The sequence below is a fragment of the Esox lucius genome, chromosome 10 (genome assembly GCF_011004845.1).
Source record: "Esox lucius isolate fEsoLuc1 chromosome 10, fEsoLuc1.pri, whole genome shotgun sequence".
Classification (NCBI taxonomy): domain Eukaryota; kingdom Metazoa; phylum Chordata; class Actinopteri; order Esociformes; family Esocidae; genus Esox; species Esox lucius.
The window spans coordinates 22,008,119-22,022,519 of NC_047578.1; the positions used below are offsets into that span (position 1 = coordinate 22,008,119).

A 14,401-nucleotide genomic window follows, 5' to 3' on the forward strand; every position below is an offset into this window, starting at 1 on the left:
AAAAAACAGAAAGTGAGTATTTAATCAATGACAGCATGACAACCAATGTAATTTGGTAAAATATGTTATTACTTATTATTGAATGTACTGACAATGCATTTGTAAGTAGCCAAACGTGCATTCCACCACTCCAATGGAGCAGTTTAACACAGCCAGTGGTTTGCAAACCTCTCTCTCCCTCGCACTCTGTCTCTCTTTTTCTCGCTCCCTCTCTTCTTCAGCTCTCTCTTTCTCTCTGTGCCGCCTCTCCAACTCTTTCTCTCTCTTGGCAGAAATGGTGTCTGTCTTGGCATTTGCCTGGCTGGTGGCTCGGTGAAAGCCTTTCTGGAGCTGCTGGAGCTGCCCCAGGAAGTGCCTGCTCTGTTCAGGAGCCAGGTCCTGAGCGCGCTCTGAGATGAACACCTGGATGTCAAACGCCACAGTGTTGATGTCACCGGAGTGGGCTGACAGAGACGACTGCAACTCCTGAGGAAGAGTGAAGAGATGTAATATGGCGATTGCCTGGATAGTAGGCAAAGTGTAGGGAGAATTGGACTAGATTCATATTTGGACAATTGAAAGTTCACAAGAAGAAGGCTACAACTTAAAACTTGAAGTGTGGGCTGTTTGTGCCAACCTTGCACAGATGGAGTCGTTGTGTGAGCTGATCAAGTGTCTCGCCCAGGGTTTGCTCATCAATTCCTATAATTTGTTCCTCAGTCTCTTTCAGCCAGGTGAGAAGTTCCGCAACTCGCCCTTCAAGTGACTTCCGTTCCAAAGTCAATGTCTCCTGGGGGAAAGAAACAAACAGCACTAATTAGCAAAAGGCCACTATTAAGCACTATAAACAGATCAAATGTTTCAACCTGTACCATTCTCTGCATCATTACCTTATGTGCCTCTCTGTGTGTGCGCAGCCCCTGCAGGATATCTTCAGAGACCTCTCTGGCTGACTCGTAACCCCGAGTTAAGCTCCGCCCATCCTTCTCCAAGGCAAGTAATAGCTGAGGTGGGACTTCTTGTGGGCGTGGGTTCAACAGCAGCCCAGCAGCATCCACTTCCTTGTTGACCTGGGGTTCTAAATCCCGGAGTTCGAGATCCAACATCTAAGGAAATAGGGAAGTTTGGTTCATTTGAAAAACCATAAGACTGAAAATGCAGTAACATCAGAGATCATATATTTTCAACAGATGCCATATCTCTTGCCTCTGTTTGTTTGATGATATCATCAAGGGCAATGAGGCTGCGACCAATTGACTGCTGTTGCTGCTGTTTGAGGCGAACCTCTATGTGTCGCACCATAGACAACAGAGCCACAATTTGCTGGTCGTGTTCCAGGCATTTCTGGCGGAGCAATGACGACTGATGGAAAGAGGAAGATAACATAAGCATCAGTCTGAAAGGCACATATTTCATTTTAAGGATGTATTTTTTCACGCTTTATGTGACAGGAAAGTGGTGAAAGACAGAGTTCTGTCTGAAAGAGCAGTGGATCAGATTCAAATCCATCCAGCCTAGGCCACTGAATTGCACAGTCAGTTAGAGAATAATATTTTTACCTCCAATCTAAAATGCTCACCTTTCTTGTCTTAGCTGGGCTCCGCTCTTCCTGTATCTTCAATTCGGGGACATGTCCATCCTCCTCCTCCCAGCTCTCCGTTGAATCAGATTCAAGTACCTCTGTTGTTACAGATTCAACTATTTCAATTGTATCTGAGCAAGAGTGTCCCGATTCTGTGGACTCCTGATGGTACTGTTTATCTTGTGACTGTATTTCAGTTTGGCTGTCATGTTTCAACAGCTGCTTTTGGTCTTCCTGCACTTTCTTTTTCTTCTTCTTTCCCTTGCCTGTGGTTTTAACTAGTTGCATAGAAGGTTCCATAAACGTCCTCTCAGGTATATCCCTCACTGGTGGTTCAATTTCCTTGCCAAGTAGATCTGTTTCTTTCCACGATGACCTGTCCTCCTCAGCGTCTTTCTCAGTTATCTCTGTGGACTTAACGGTCTGGGTATCTGGAGTGATAAAGGCCTTGAATGGATGGGGTCTTGACAAAGATACAAGTTCATCAGGAGAGGCATTCACAGTGACAACCACAGCATTGGTATCTGGCTGGATATCATCCTCAGATTTACAAACTCTGAATGTTTCTATATCTGTGCCATATGGATGAGTTTTTCCACCTAAAATTATAGCTTCCTCAGTTTTCTCCTCAAGACATGCATCAATTTGGTCTGGTGCACTGGTGTGGGTTGATATTTGTTGACTGCTGTCAACTCGACCAGGACTCTTTTTAATGGCAGCCGTTTCATTCATATCATCAACAACTGGTACCCTTGTTGCATAGATGTCTGGCTGGCTGTCCTGCTGCTTCTCAATCATTTGCTCTTCTTCAGAGACTGAGTTGTCAAAACCAACTGGTGCTGATGTCACTTCCAAATCTGTTCTATTATGGATGAATGGTTTCTCATTTATTGCAAGTTCAACTTTTTCTATGACTTTAGGGATCATAGTCGTTTTGTTTTTCTTATTTTTCTTTCCTGGCTTGGTCTCTTTAGGGTCTGTTTGAAGTATAGCATCTTCCTTTACTTCTTCAATCTGGCCTTGGAGCGTCTTCTCCACATTCTTGTCTTTTGTAGCCTGGTATGGCAGAGCCTTTTTAATTTTCTCTGCTACATGAGGCTTTGAATAATCAGGTGGAATGTGTTCTCTTTCTCCTTCTTTCTGGACAATTCCCTTACCCTCATGCTCTTCTGATGAAACCTCAAAAGCACTTTCCAAAGTCTTAACTTCCTCTACCGAAATCACTAAACTCTCCTTCTTCCCCACTCCCTGACGCAATGCCTCAAGCTCCTCTCCAGCTTGCTTCTCAGTAACACCACGCCCAAACACTTTCCTAAGAATACTGTCTTTTGCCTTCTGTAAAAGGGCTTCTTTATCATTGGATAGTGGGGTGGTTTTGTGAATGAATTCCACCTCCGTTTTATCCAAAGGTCTCTGCTGTCCAATCTGTTGAGAAACCACCCCATCTCTATCCCTCCTCTCCACCTCCCTCTTTTGATCATCCTTAGAAATGCTATCATGGTCAGATGATCTCTCCATAGTAGTAGATTCAACCTTTTCTGAAGCTTTGGGCATCTTATTTGTTTTGTCTAAGTTGCCAAGATAAGCCTTCGTTACAGTTACTTCAGAATCATCTCTATGGTGGGTGGATGGTCTCTCCTTTGTCCCATGTTCAACCTTCTCTGATGCTATGGGTATCTTAGACATTTTGTCTAAGCTTTCTTGAAAAGCCTTTGTTATGGTGTTTTCTGAATCTACTCTGTCATGGAGGGATGGTTTCTCCTCTGTCTCATGTTCAACCTTCTCTGATGCTATGGGTATCTTAGATATTTTGTCTAAGCTTTCTTGAACAGCCTTTGTTATGGTCTTTTCTGAATCTGCTCTGTCGTGGATGGATGGTCTCTCCTCTGTCACAAGTTCAATCTTCTCTGATGCTATGGGTATCTTGGACGTTTTGTCTATACTGTTGAGAACAGCCTTTGTTACAGATACTTCAGATTCAGCTCTATGGTGAATCAGTGGTCTCTCAGTCACAGACTTAACCTTTTCTGAAGCTATAGGTATCTTAGACATTTTGTCAAAGCTTTCCAGAACAGCCTTTGCTGCGGTATCTTCTGACTCTGCTCTGTCATGGATGGATGGTCCCTCCTCTGTCACAGGTGCAATCTTCTCTGATGTTATGGGTATCTTAGACGTTATGTCTAAACTGTTGAGAACAGCCTTTGTTACTGTCACTTTGGAATTGGTTCTATGGTGGATCGATGGTTTCTCAGTTGCTGATTCAAAATGTTCCATAGCTATAGGTATCTTAGACATTTTGTGGGCATCCTGTTTTATTGTCTCTTCTGTATCTGCTCTACCGTGAATCAATGGTCTCTCCTCTGTCCCATATTCAACTTTTTCTGAGGCTTTGGGTATTTCAGATGTTTTGTCTGAACTTTTAAGAACAGTCTTTATGGATGTTTTCTCCTCTGTCCCATGTTCAACCGTTTCTGACGCTTTGAGTACCTTAGACATTTTGTCTAATTCGTGGAGAACAGCTTTTGGTACAGTCACTTCACAATCTGCTTTGTGATGACTCAATGGTATCTCCTCTGTCACAGATTCAACCTTATCTAATGCTTTAGGTATCATTGATGTTTTGATTTTCTCTACCAGTCTTTGTTCCTCAAAGACGTTGTATTCTGTACTATCGCGCTCTGCCTCAAATGTATATGTTATAGCACCTGGTGGAAGTGTAGAACCTTCCCTTACTTTATCACTAAACTCTGTATCACCAGTCTGTGCCTTAGCACCATTGACTGCAAAGGGAACATCTTGTACAAGGGACTGCTTTGTCTGCTGTGGGGTAACATAACCTATCAACTTAACCTTTTCCTGACCCCTATGACTGTTATCATCTGAGTCTACATTCTGGTCTTCTGTTTTTTCTTCTGTGTTTTCACCAGATTTTTTCTCATTCCCTTTTAACTTCTTCCTATTTTTCCTTTTCTTTTTGTTCTTACTTTCAGCATCCTTCGAAGGGGGTGACACATGTCCAAGATTCTCAACATCTCTAGCCTCAATATTTGTGTCCTTGTCATCCTCAATTCTACTTTTTTCCACAACACCTTTACTACAGTCTTCTACCTCATTTGTCTTTATTTCATCTCTCTCAACTAGGCCAGATGTGTATATACTGCCTTCTTGATCCATACCTTCTCTACCAACAGCCCCTGCCAAATCCATCTGTGTTTTTTTGCCTACAGCATACTGCACCTGCTGCATGACTGAAATACTTTCACTGAATTCAACTGGTTTAGACACTTCTTTGTTATATTGTTCTGGTGGTCTAACAGTAACATCCTGCTGTGTCACCATCTCCTGAAGGGCCATTTGAAGCCTTTTCTCTGCATTGCTTGCAAACTGGGCCAGCAAATCGATTGACTGGTCGGACTCAATTTTCAGTGACTTCCCTTGTATTGAGACCAGTTCATTTTCTATCTCTTCTTTGTCTTCTGTTATTAAAGCGTTATACTCTTTTTCAGACTCTTCTGGACTAGGAGATGGAGAAATCCCTACAGAGCATTCAACTGCTTTAGTTTGGCTGTCAGGACTGGATACTGATAATGTGACTGGGGGACTATAGGTCTCATTTGAAGAGGCAACAGGTGTTGAACTATCTTCATCTTCACTTTCTAATTCTATAGAACTCAAGTTGTCTTGTAGCTTATCAGCCATCTCTCTGGATATAAGCCCATGTTTGACAGCTTTCTTCAGACCAGAGACTCTCTTTCCTGTAGAAGGATCAAGGATGCCACCTTTCAGAACCTGTTTGGTGGCAATGAGTCTGGCCATATGTTCTCCCACCAGTCCTTTCTTAGCCGCATCAGGCAGAGACAGCCTAGCACTGCTGGAAATATCAATGATCCCTCCAGTTTCTGCTTGGCTTTGTAACACTCTGAGTGCTGGGATTGGATCAACTTGTTGAGATGCAACTGCTTGAGGAAGGTTCAATATTTCCCTTGTTTGTTTATCCAGGATTCCCTTGAAGTGCTTCACTTCCAAAAAACGCTTTCCACTCCCAATGTCAATCTTGCACTGGTTTATAAGGGCTGAGTAAGGCACAATTTGGACACTCTGTGGATCCAACAGTCCTTTTGTTACACTTGGAGAAACCATTGCTTTCTTGGCGGTGCTCTCGTCAAGTAGACCATCAGACACAGCCTCTGTCAATGTAAGTCTACACTTCGATTCAGGGTCCAGAATAGCACCTGTGGATGCCTGGAGGAGGGCGGCATCTGGGTTTGAAGAGAGGGCAACCTCCCCCTGATAAGCTCTCTCCAACTTTCCCAGTTCTGAAGCCATGGCACGGTCTACCAAACCTCGCCGCAAAGCATCAGCAACTGAAAGTCTAATTCCAGAGGTGTGGTGCACGATGCCGCCCTCAGCCACTTGCTGGGACAAGGCTTGATATGCTTCTTCCTGTCCAAGCAAACCTCTTTTAAGGGCTTGCACTAAGGGAACAGGTGTCTTAGTTTGTGGATCTACAACCCCACCCATTTGTAGTTGCAATGCTACTTTGGTGAGAGATGCAGCTTGGTCTGAGCCCTTTCCACGGTATGACTTCTCCAATGCCATTAGCCTCTCTTTTTGGTCTTCCTCAATCAGTCCAAGATTTGCTGCCAGGGTAACCGACACTTTCTTGTCCCTTTGCAGATCAAACACTCCCCCTGAGACAACTTGGGCTTCCAGGAGCCGAGCAGCCGTGTGGGAGTCTATCAGGCCTGCTTGTGCAGCATCCTTTAGGGAACACATTTTTCCATTCTCTACATCCACTACACCTGCCAGAGTCTTTTCTGATTTCAACACACTCCACATAACGTCTTCATCGAGCATACCCTCTTGCATCATATAATCCATGCTAAGGGACTCACATGTGCTGACATCCAAGAAACCTCCAAAAAGTCCTGCATGGGCCATCAGCTTGACTGCAGTGTGTCCTGGGAGGACCCCTTGAGCAACGGCTTCATCTGGGAAAAGCCGCTGCCCGCCCTCAGTCAGCAGACCACCTTGCTGAAGCTCTGACGCCAACCTTTCTAACTCAACATTCTCCTCACTCTTCACCGCTGTTGCCTGTAAAATCATAACCTTGGGTTGGATTTTCTCTGTGGCCCTCTGAGCATCTTTCATAGCATGCTTAACTCCAACACTCACAGGCTCTGTTTCCCTCTCACTCATCTCTGATGGTGGAATAGCAGACTCTTTAAGGGACTGGGTTGGCACTGAAGTCTCAGCTTCTGTCTTTTTTGATGTTGAATATATTTCTGATCCCTCTACAAGTAATCTGTCAATGTCTTCTACAAGTAAGTCATTCTCCTTGGTACCTCTGTGACATATCTCTCTTGGCTCTTCTGATTCAATCTCTACCAGACCCTCTTCATGCAAGTCCGTAATTGCTTGCTTTTGTGGTATTCCAGCTAAGGACTGGGTACATTCTAAACATACCATTTCATCATTTTCACCTTTTACTTTTCTATGTACACCTACATCTACCTCCTCAATTACTCTTATGGGTGACTCAAGGTCTACCTGTTTCATCTGCATTATTCCAGTTTTCTCAGCCTGCACCTTTATATCAAGTGTGCCACCCCTTTCCTGCTGCTCAGTTTCTACCATCTTTCTGGAAGCAATATCTTCACATAAATTGAATATTATGTTATTTTCCTGGAACTCTCCAGTGTGGCTTGTCTCCTGATTAGCCGCCAAACATAAATCTGGCACCACTTCCACAAACCTCTGTTTTTCTGAAGTAATAGTAAATCCTGCCTCAACCAGTCCAGGAATCGGATCAACACTGACCAGGCCTGTGGCAGCCTTGACAAGATCCACCAGTTCAGGATCGTGCAACACTAGACGCTGGCCAGAATGAGCATCCACATAGCTGTGTGTCATTAAATGGAAAAGCAGGCGATGATGTGCCTGCTCCTCAGGGGCCATTGCTTCTAGGAATGGAGGGTAACAGGTAAGATCGGGTGAAGAGGCAGGGGATGAGGATAAAGGAGGCGATGAGCCAGTCGAGCCCCAGCTTTGACGATTCAGTGTTGTGGAATCTGACTGGTTGATTTTGTGTAGCACATCTGGGATTTGAATCTCCTTCAGGATCTCTGCCACTTTAGGTTCAAGGACCTCCTCAGCTTGGTTCAGGGACACAGCCTTGGAGGATTCTGGAAGGTAGAGGGCACCTATCATGTGCCTTTGCCTCAGGATGTTCCGAGCCAGCTCTCCCGAGATCATCCCTTGTTGTAGTGCCTCTGCAACAGGAAATAATTCTCCAGACTCTGGGAAGAGCAAGCCCATAAAGGCCCGGAGGGACTCGAGTACCAGAAGTGCCAGACGAGATGAAAGCAAGTCCCTCTTAATGGCTTCCTCTAACCCTAGGCGCTCCCCACTTACAGGATCTAGTATCCCTCCAGTCTGCAGCTGCCGGGTCAGCATAGCGCAGGCCAGGTCCTGGTCCATTAGACTGTGATGCACAGCCTGGTCTACGGTTAGACGATGTCCAGACCGGGGGTCAGCAATGCCACCAGCAAAAAGTTGGGCTTCCAGTAATCTCACTGTAACTTGCCGGTCAATCAGTCCCTCTTGGATGGCACGGAAGATGCCTACCTTCCTGCCAGATCGGAGGCAGACTGTGCCTCCAGGCTGCTGTTTAACTGGAAGCAGATGCAAACCCGTGTCTTTGCTAAGGACGCAGCGCTGCCGCAGTTCTGCCAAATTTACTTTCTCAGCTGTGTTGGGATCAATTAGCTCCCTTCGACTGATACGTGACTTGAGTTTAGTGTAGACTCTCTGTGTCAGCAGGCCCATCTCTTCAGCACTATCCAATGTAATTCTACCTCCTATATCTCTCAAACCTCCCGTGTTCATTTGCAGCTCCAGGATACGCAGCCCCACCTCCTCTCTTATAAGGCCTTCCTCGATCGCTGCAGCCACTGGGAGTAGTTGCCCCTCCAGTTTTGACTGGTCAACAAGGTGTAAGGTACTCTCCAGCTCTGATAGGGATTGGTTGAATTGACTGTCAATTAGGCCAGTGTTGAGGCCTTCCTCCAGTGATAAGCCACCAGGGGAATTAGGCTGGAACAGCCCACCCATGATGAGCTGGGCCTCCAATAAGACATGGCAGGTGTCCTGGTCAATAAGCCCATGCTGTGCAGCGTGGAAGACTGAAACGGTTTCCATGGTTCCCAGGTCAATAACTCCGGCAATAGCAGCTTGGCTCTGTATAGAGAAACAAATAAAGAAAGTGAATAACTGAACTTCCCGTTACTTGCACTCTTTGCATAGCAGTCAAATTAATATATTTATGATTACCCAATGCCCAAAAAGTTGATAGAAAAAGGAAAAACTCCATTCACCAACATAGGATTCATAATAATTACAACATAAATATGGAGAAAAAAATAAGCATATTTCAAATAATACAAAAGGATTTGTATTCCCACTTGTACCCACATTTGTCTTTCATCAAATCACAAGATCACTTACCTGACTTCTACAGAGCTCTAATAAGCATGCAACATAGCAAAAAGAGAAAACTAAAAGGCTTCAAAACCTCTAGAAGGGAGTGAAAGAAAACTGCAAATCAAGGAGAAAAACAGATTGACGAAAAGACACTAGCTCTAAAAGGTGGGAAATCAGAAGCAACGGTAAGAGAGAAAGCGAGCACTACTTACCGTACGGGACTGCCCCGTGATGCGCACACTAACAGGCCGACGGCTCGGCAGATTGAGGCGCGACAGGTGAGAAGCTGGCTGTTATCATTCTGCATGCCACACCCCGTTTCCATCCCTAACTACCTTGACTGACACTCACCAATTCAACATACTCACTATACAGTAGAAACTATGTAGGCTTTTGATTATATACTGTACCAGCAGAGACATTTGTTATGTTGGACTACAGTGTATTGGCCCATTAAAAAATACTTTGTTGAAATGAGCTTGGCAACCTTTACTTGAATGGACTTATCCATCTTCCTGATTCTTTTTTTCACTGGCTAACTAGCAAATGAAGGAACTCATCTCAAACTGCAGAAAGGATTTTACATCACACTGACTTGACCAAACTAGTCTATCTTTGGCTCAGATCTGGATGTCCTTGATTCTCTTCTGGAGGCTGTTAGTGATTTTGAAGCAAAATGCTGATTATTTCACACATTATGGCATTAGACAGCACAGACAGACACGCGCGCACACACACAGACACGCTGGCAAACACTGTGATCTGGACACATCATGCTCAAACGGTGAAGTGGAAGTTTGCGTAGCTGACCTCTGGTGCCCGCAATACACCGACAATAGCTGTTAGACATTCTTCTCTGGCAAGTTTTTTGACATAACGAGTGTGCATTTCTCTAGAGAGCATACAACTACAAATAAAACCACAACCCATTCATAGCGACTTGTGGGTGGGAATTCACACACACACACACACCCTAGCCAAGTAAATCACTGACACTCACTGACACAACGGCTCACACACACATTCAATCACTTTTGATCGATCTGAATGGGTGGGCGTCTAGACATGGGTTGGACTATGACTTTGTGAATGAGTATGTGCATAGTTGTATGAACAGTGTTTTTTGTAGGTCTGTGGGTGAAGCACAAGGACGTCTGTGGCCAGTGTGTCGGCACAGTAAATTGGCACTGGAATTTACAGTGGCACAGGCTGAATACAAAACGAGTGCCCGGAGGTGATGTGGATCATTTGAAGGGGTGACTGTGAGGGTGCTTACAATGGGTACTATATGTGATGACGAAGGCAGGCCTATCAAAACGGCTCCATAGGGAAACGGAAGCATGACTTATTCAGCTCCCCTACCACCGGCACTACAGCTAGTACTGCACCACAAAAGGGCCATGGGGTTAGCCACTGAGCAGATGTGTTTGATGACGGTAGGAATGGCCATGACCATGTCGGAGTGCAGGCGAGGGAGCGCTCACGCCATGCTATTACACAAAGTGGCTGTTAAACTAAACCATGAGTTATAAACATCCAGTATGGAAAAGGAAGGTGGTGGTGATGATGATGATGATGATGGGTGTAAAATAGCAAGGCACACGCGGTGACGGGCAACACACAACATGCGACGCGGTCTCGCTCACACAAAAACACGATCGGCATCGAGAGCGTGTTCAATTTGAAAACCATAATGTCACAAAAGGGCAGTTGGACATTTTCAGCGAGCGACACACTTTGAATAGCAACTTCGGAAGCTCGCGCTGGCAACTGGCAAGAGCGTTTTTTGGCTTTGGACACAACCTCCCCCTCTGCCCTCGTTTTAACCCCAGTCCCGTATCCCTTCTTCCCCTCTACCTTTCTCTGCTCCTCTTTGGCCTGCTGTTGCTCAAGCTCTTGAAGCTGGGCGGTGGAGCTGTCGCACAGTTGGCTGTAGGTGGCAGTCAGCTCCTCCAGCTGGGAGGTCACCTGGGCGCGTTCCTCCGGGGACAACCTGGGAGACAGGGGCCACAGTCAGTCCGTGTGTCTATACAGCGGTTAACTTGTGGACGGGAGAAATCGACACTTACTTGCTGGCCTGTTTAGACATGAGGAAGACTTGGGCGTTTCTAATAGCCTCCGCCACCTCGTCTTTCTTAGCTGCTAGCTGCTCACTGACAGCCTATCAATAAGACACAAATTACAAATTGTGATTTAAAGACACTGAAATGATTTGAATAGGCTAACAGTGAGTGACATGCAGAAGAACAGTGGATACATAACACTAACATATATAAATGCATGATACTCTGGTACCTGCTGTGCGGCGATGGATGACTTGGCAGAGGGGGCCCCTGCTCGGCCCTGTAGGCCCTTGACCCAGCCCAGCATCTCTGACACCTGGCCGACCCTCTGCTGCCGCTCTTCCTCAACCTCTTTCTGCAGGGCGAACAGAGACGCGTGGTCATGTGACAACGAAGGACATTGATCGGCGGTACAGACGATAAACAAACACAGCGGAAGGTTGAAGCACGGAAACAGAAAGAGACAACTGCCTGACTGAGGAGAAAACGCTGGACGACGACATTACCTCTTCCTCCTCCAGTCTTCGCAGCGCATCACTGATGTACTTGACGTGTTGTGTCGTCAAGGTAACCAAGGCTGTGTAGCGTGTGCGCAGGTCCATGAACTGGAATGCAAAAGAGTTACATGTTTTTCGTTGGCTTCACACAATGATATTGATATATGTTTGTCTGAGTAAACTTACGCCTGTAGATTTATTTTAGTGTTTGCAATGTGGTTTTTATGGATAAGCTTCCTGTAATTTTTTTTTCACGTCCTGTAATGAGTTGTTTGTTAAGGGACACCTGGATCACTAGCCATTACCACATAGCCAGTAAATAGGCAATCCAAATTAACAACAACAGCAACATTTCTCTGAATACACTAGCCATGTTACAATGTGAAGTTCAACTCCATTGTCCTCACCTCCTGCGTGATGGCATCTGATGATGAGTGCATCCTCCTCCTCTTCACAGGGCATTTCTGGGTGGACTCCACAAAGGCTCGGAATGTCATCAGCTGCAGCTCGTAGTCCTGGCGACCAACAACAGGGAGACGTGACTGGTTAACATCAAACGGGAAATGATGCATGGGTACACATCATAAAGCGTGAATCGACATCTTAAAAGGATTATCTTCTAATTCCAAAGGCAAAGTGATGTTGCACAGTACCTTGACTGAGGTGCAGTACTGTTTCGAGTATGTCTGGCACTCATCCAACTTGGTCTGGTTCTTTTCGATCTCGGCTACTAACGCCTGAAAAGGGAAATGGATCAAGGCTATTTTAAAAGAATGCACTTAATCACAGCCAAAATGTCCATTAGATTCAATTAGAGACTGAGCCCAGGATCTAGTGGTGTTTGGCACAGCGACAGAGTTCCTATGAGAACTGACATTAGTTTCAATAACTCCCCTCAAAAAAGTCCATTCACACAAACCGTTTAGTCCATGTACCTTTCGCCTTCTGAGTCTGTAAATTTTTTTCTGTGTATTCTGTCTGTTTTATTCACTTTTAACAGTTATTTTAGTCTCTTGGTTAGGGTCTTTCAAGTCTCCTTCAATCTGTCTTTCAAGACTCCTATCTCTCTCTGTCTTTTCCTCTATGTCCCTTTCAACCTGTTTTTCTGTCAGGTTCCATGATTCTCCACCCGACCAACTCTCTCACCGTTTGCTGGGCCAGTTGTTCAGACAGGACTTTGCTGTCGGTCTTTGCCGGCTGGGTGTTCTCCTGTCTCTTAGTGGTTTCCTCAATCCACTGGATTAGATCAGAGTGGCCGTCTCTGTAGAGCTGCAGGACTGAGCCCAGGGCATCCAGCTCCGTTCGCCTGGAACACAAGCAGGAAAAAGACACAAACACATCAAATACAATTTAAAAGGTTCCCCAATTGGTGTATGGGTCTATTAGTTTACCTTTGACCAGAACAACTCAACTTTGTTCTCAAAGATCCCTTTATCCCAGGGAAATATCAGTTGAGGCATAAGGTTTTATCTTGACATATAAACCAATATCCACATCCTTCCTTCCATCTACCCATTTTTCTGTTCATCCACCCAACCCACCGTGCATCCGTCTGCCTCTTCACTCCGCTCCACCTCTCTGTGAGCTGGTCGGCTCTCTCCTGGTAGCGTTCCAGCTCCGGGCTGCGGTCTGGGTGGAACCTGCCCAGCTGAGTACCCGCCTCCTGGGCCTTCTGTAACTCTGACCGCAGAGACTGGAACACCCCCTCCTGGTTCCCCAGCTCCACCTGCCACTTCTGAAGGGGAGAAGGGGATTCACCAAGTCCATATGAAATAACAAACATTTCAGTCTGGATCTGTGCAATATCTGTGGGTTATTACAAGGGATTAGCAGTAAAACGGACAGTTCACTCAAAAACGATATTTTAGAATTTGGTCCGTTATTTCTTGAGAGCACTATCTTGACAATGTGACCATCGACATGGACCCTTGGTTGGGATTGCATCATCGGTGGACCAATGTGCTTTTACTACGGAGTTATTGGGCAGCTCATTGCGTTTGGTGCGTTGCAGCCAGTCTTTTACCCGTAGCTGTTCACTTAGAGTCTGGATGGCGCCGGTGTCTGCAGGGACGATGTCCTCCTCACTCAACCTGCACTCGTACCTCTTCACCTGGCTCTCAGCTGCCTGCAGGCAGTGCATCAATGCCTCCACTGACTTCAGCCTGAGAGATTGACGGACGGACAATACACAGTCGGGTTTAATGGTTAGGAGGTCAGTACTGTGCATGTCAGTGTGTCTGCGCGTCCGACTCACTTTTGCAGGTAGACAGAGGAGAGGTTGTGCAGCCGGTCCACCTTCTCCACAGCCAGGTTGAGTTCGGAGCGCAGCACGGGGACATTGGAGGAGGTGGGCCTCTCCTCAAAGAAAGTCACGCAGCGTCGCGACACCTCACCTAGGCTGGTCCGCAGACCGTCCAGGTCTGACTGGAGCTTCTAAACACAGCGAATAAGACTAACTGCATATTTATTCAAAAACATTGAAAAAGACCCAAATCTGCAACTGATCAGTATTTATATGATTAGTATTGATCTCTGATGCTTTGGTAAATTAATAAGAGTTAGGACTCTGGTGACCAGCAGATGGGGCTGTTGAGCAAGACTGACCTCTTGCTCTACGATTTGAACAGTGTTGTCGACGCGGTCGCCTGACAGGTTGCTAGGGGGTGGGGTCTGGATGCAGCGCACCAGCCTTTGCTCCGCCTCTTCCAGACGCAGTTTAATGTTGTGGAGCTCTGACAGGTAGGCCCGAGAGACAGACTCATCCTTCTCCACTAAACAGACAGAAAGACAGAAAAGAA

General features: G+C 45.8%; 1 protein-coding gene across 32 annotated transcripts in view; it reads right to left on the minus strand.

Moving 5' to 3' along the window:
* macf1a (microtubule actin crosslinking factor 1a) overlaps positions 1–14,401 on the minus strand; it is a 217,766-nt gene that overhangs the window by 86,202 nt on the left and 117,163 nt on the right. For 31 of the 32 annotated variants that reach the window (XM_029122964.2, XM_020050185.3, XM_010873839.5 and 28 more), the window contains 16 exons: positions 14,208–14,374; positions 13,858–14,036; positions 13,627–13,765; positions 13,145–13,338; positions 12,750–12,909; positions 12,257–12,340; positions 12,011–12,118; positions 11,613–11,711; positions 11,339–11,461; positions 11,113–11,204; positions 10,901–11,036; positions 1,559–8,800; positions 1,186–1,341; positions 870–1,085; positions 617–769; positions 169–465 (listed from right to left, as the gene is read on the minus strand). In XM_029122964.2, coding sequence (XP_028978797.2) covers positions 169–465; positions 617–769; positions 870–1,085; positions 1,186–1,341; positions 1,559–8,800; positions 10,901–11,036; positions 11,113–11,204; positions 11,339–11,461; positions 11,613–11,711; positions 12,011–12,118; positions 12,257–12,340; positions 12,750–12,909; positions 13,145–13,338; positions 13,627–13,765; positions 13,858–14,036; positions 14,208–14,374 — 9,545 coding nt within the window. The remainder of the gene's footprint in view (positions 1–168; positions 466–616; positions 770–869; positions 1,086–1,185; positions 1,342–1,558; positions 8,801–10,900; positions 11,037–11,112; positions 11,205–11,338; positions 11,462–11,612; positions 11,712–12,010; positions 12,119–12,256; positions 12,341–12,749; positions 12,910–13,144; positions 13,339–13,626; positions 13,766–13,857; positions 14,037–14,207; positions 14,375–14,401) is intronic. The other variant, XM_034294871.1, reaches the window with a different exon arrangement.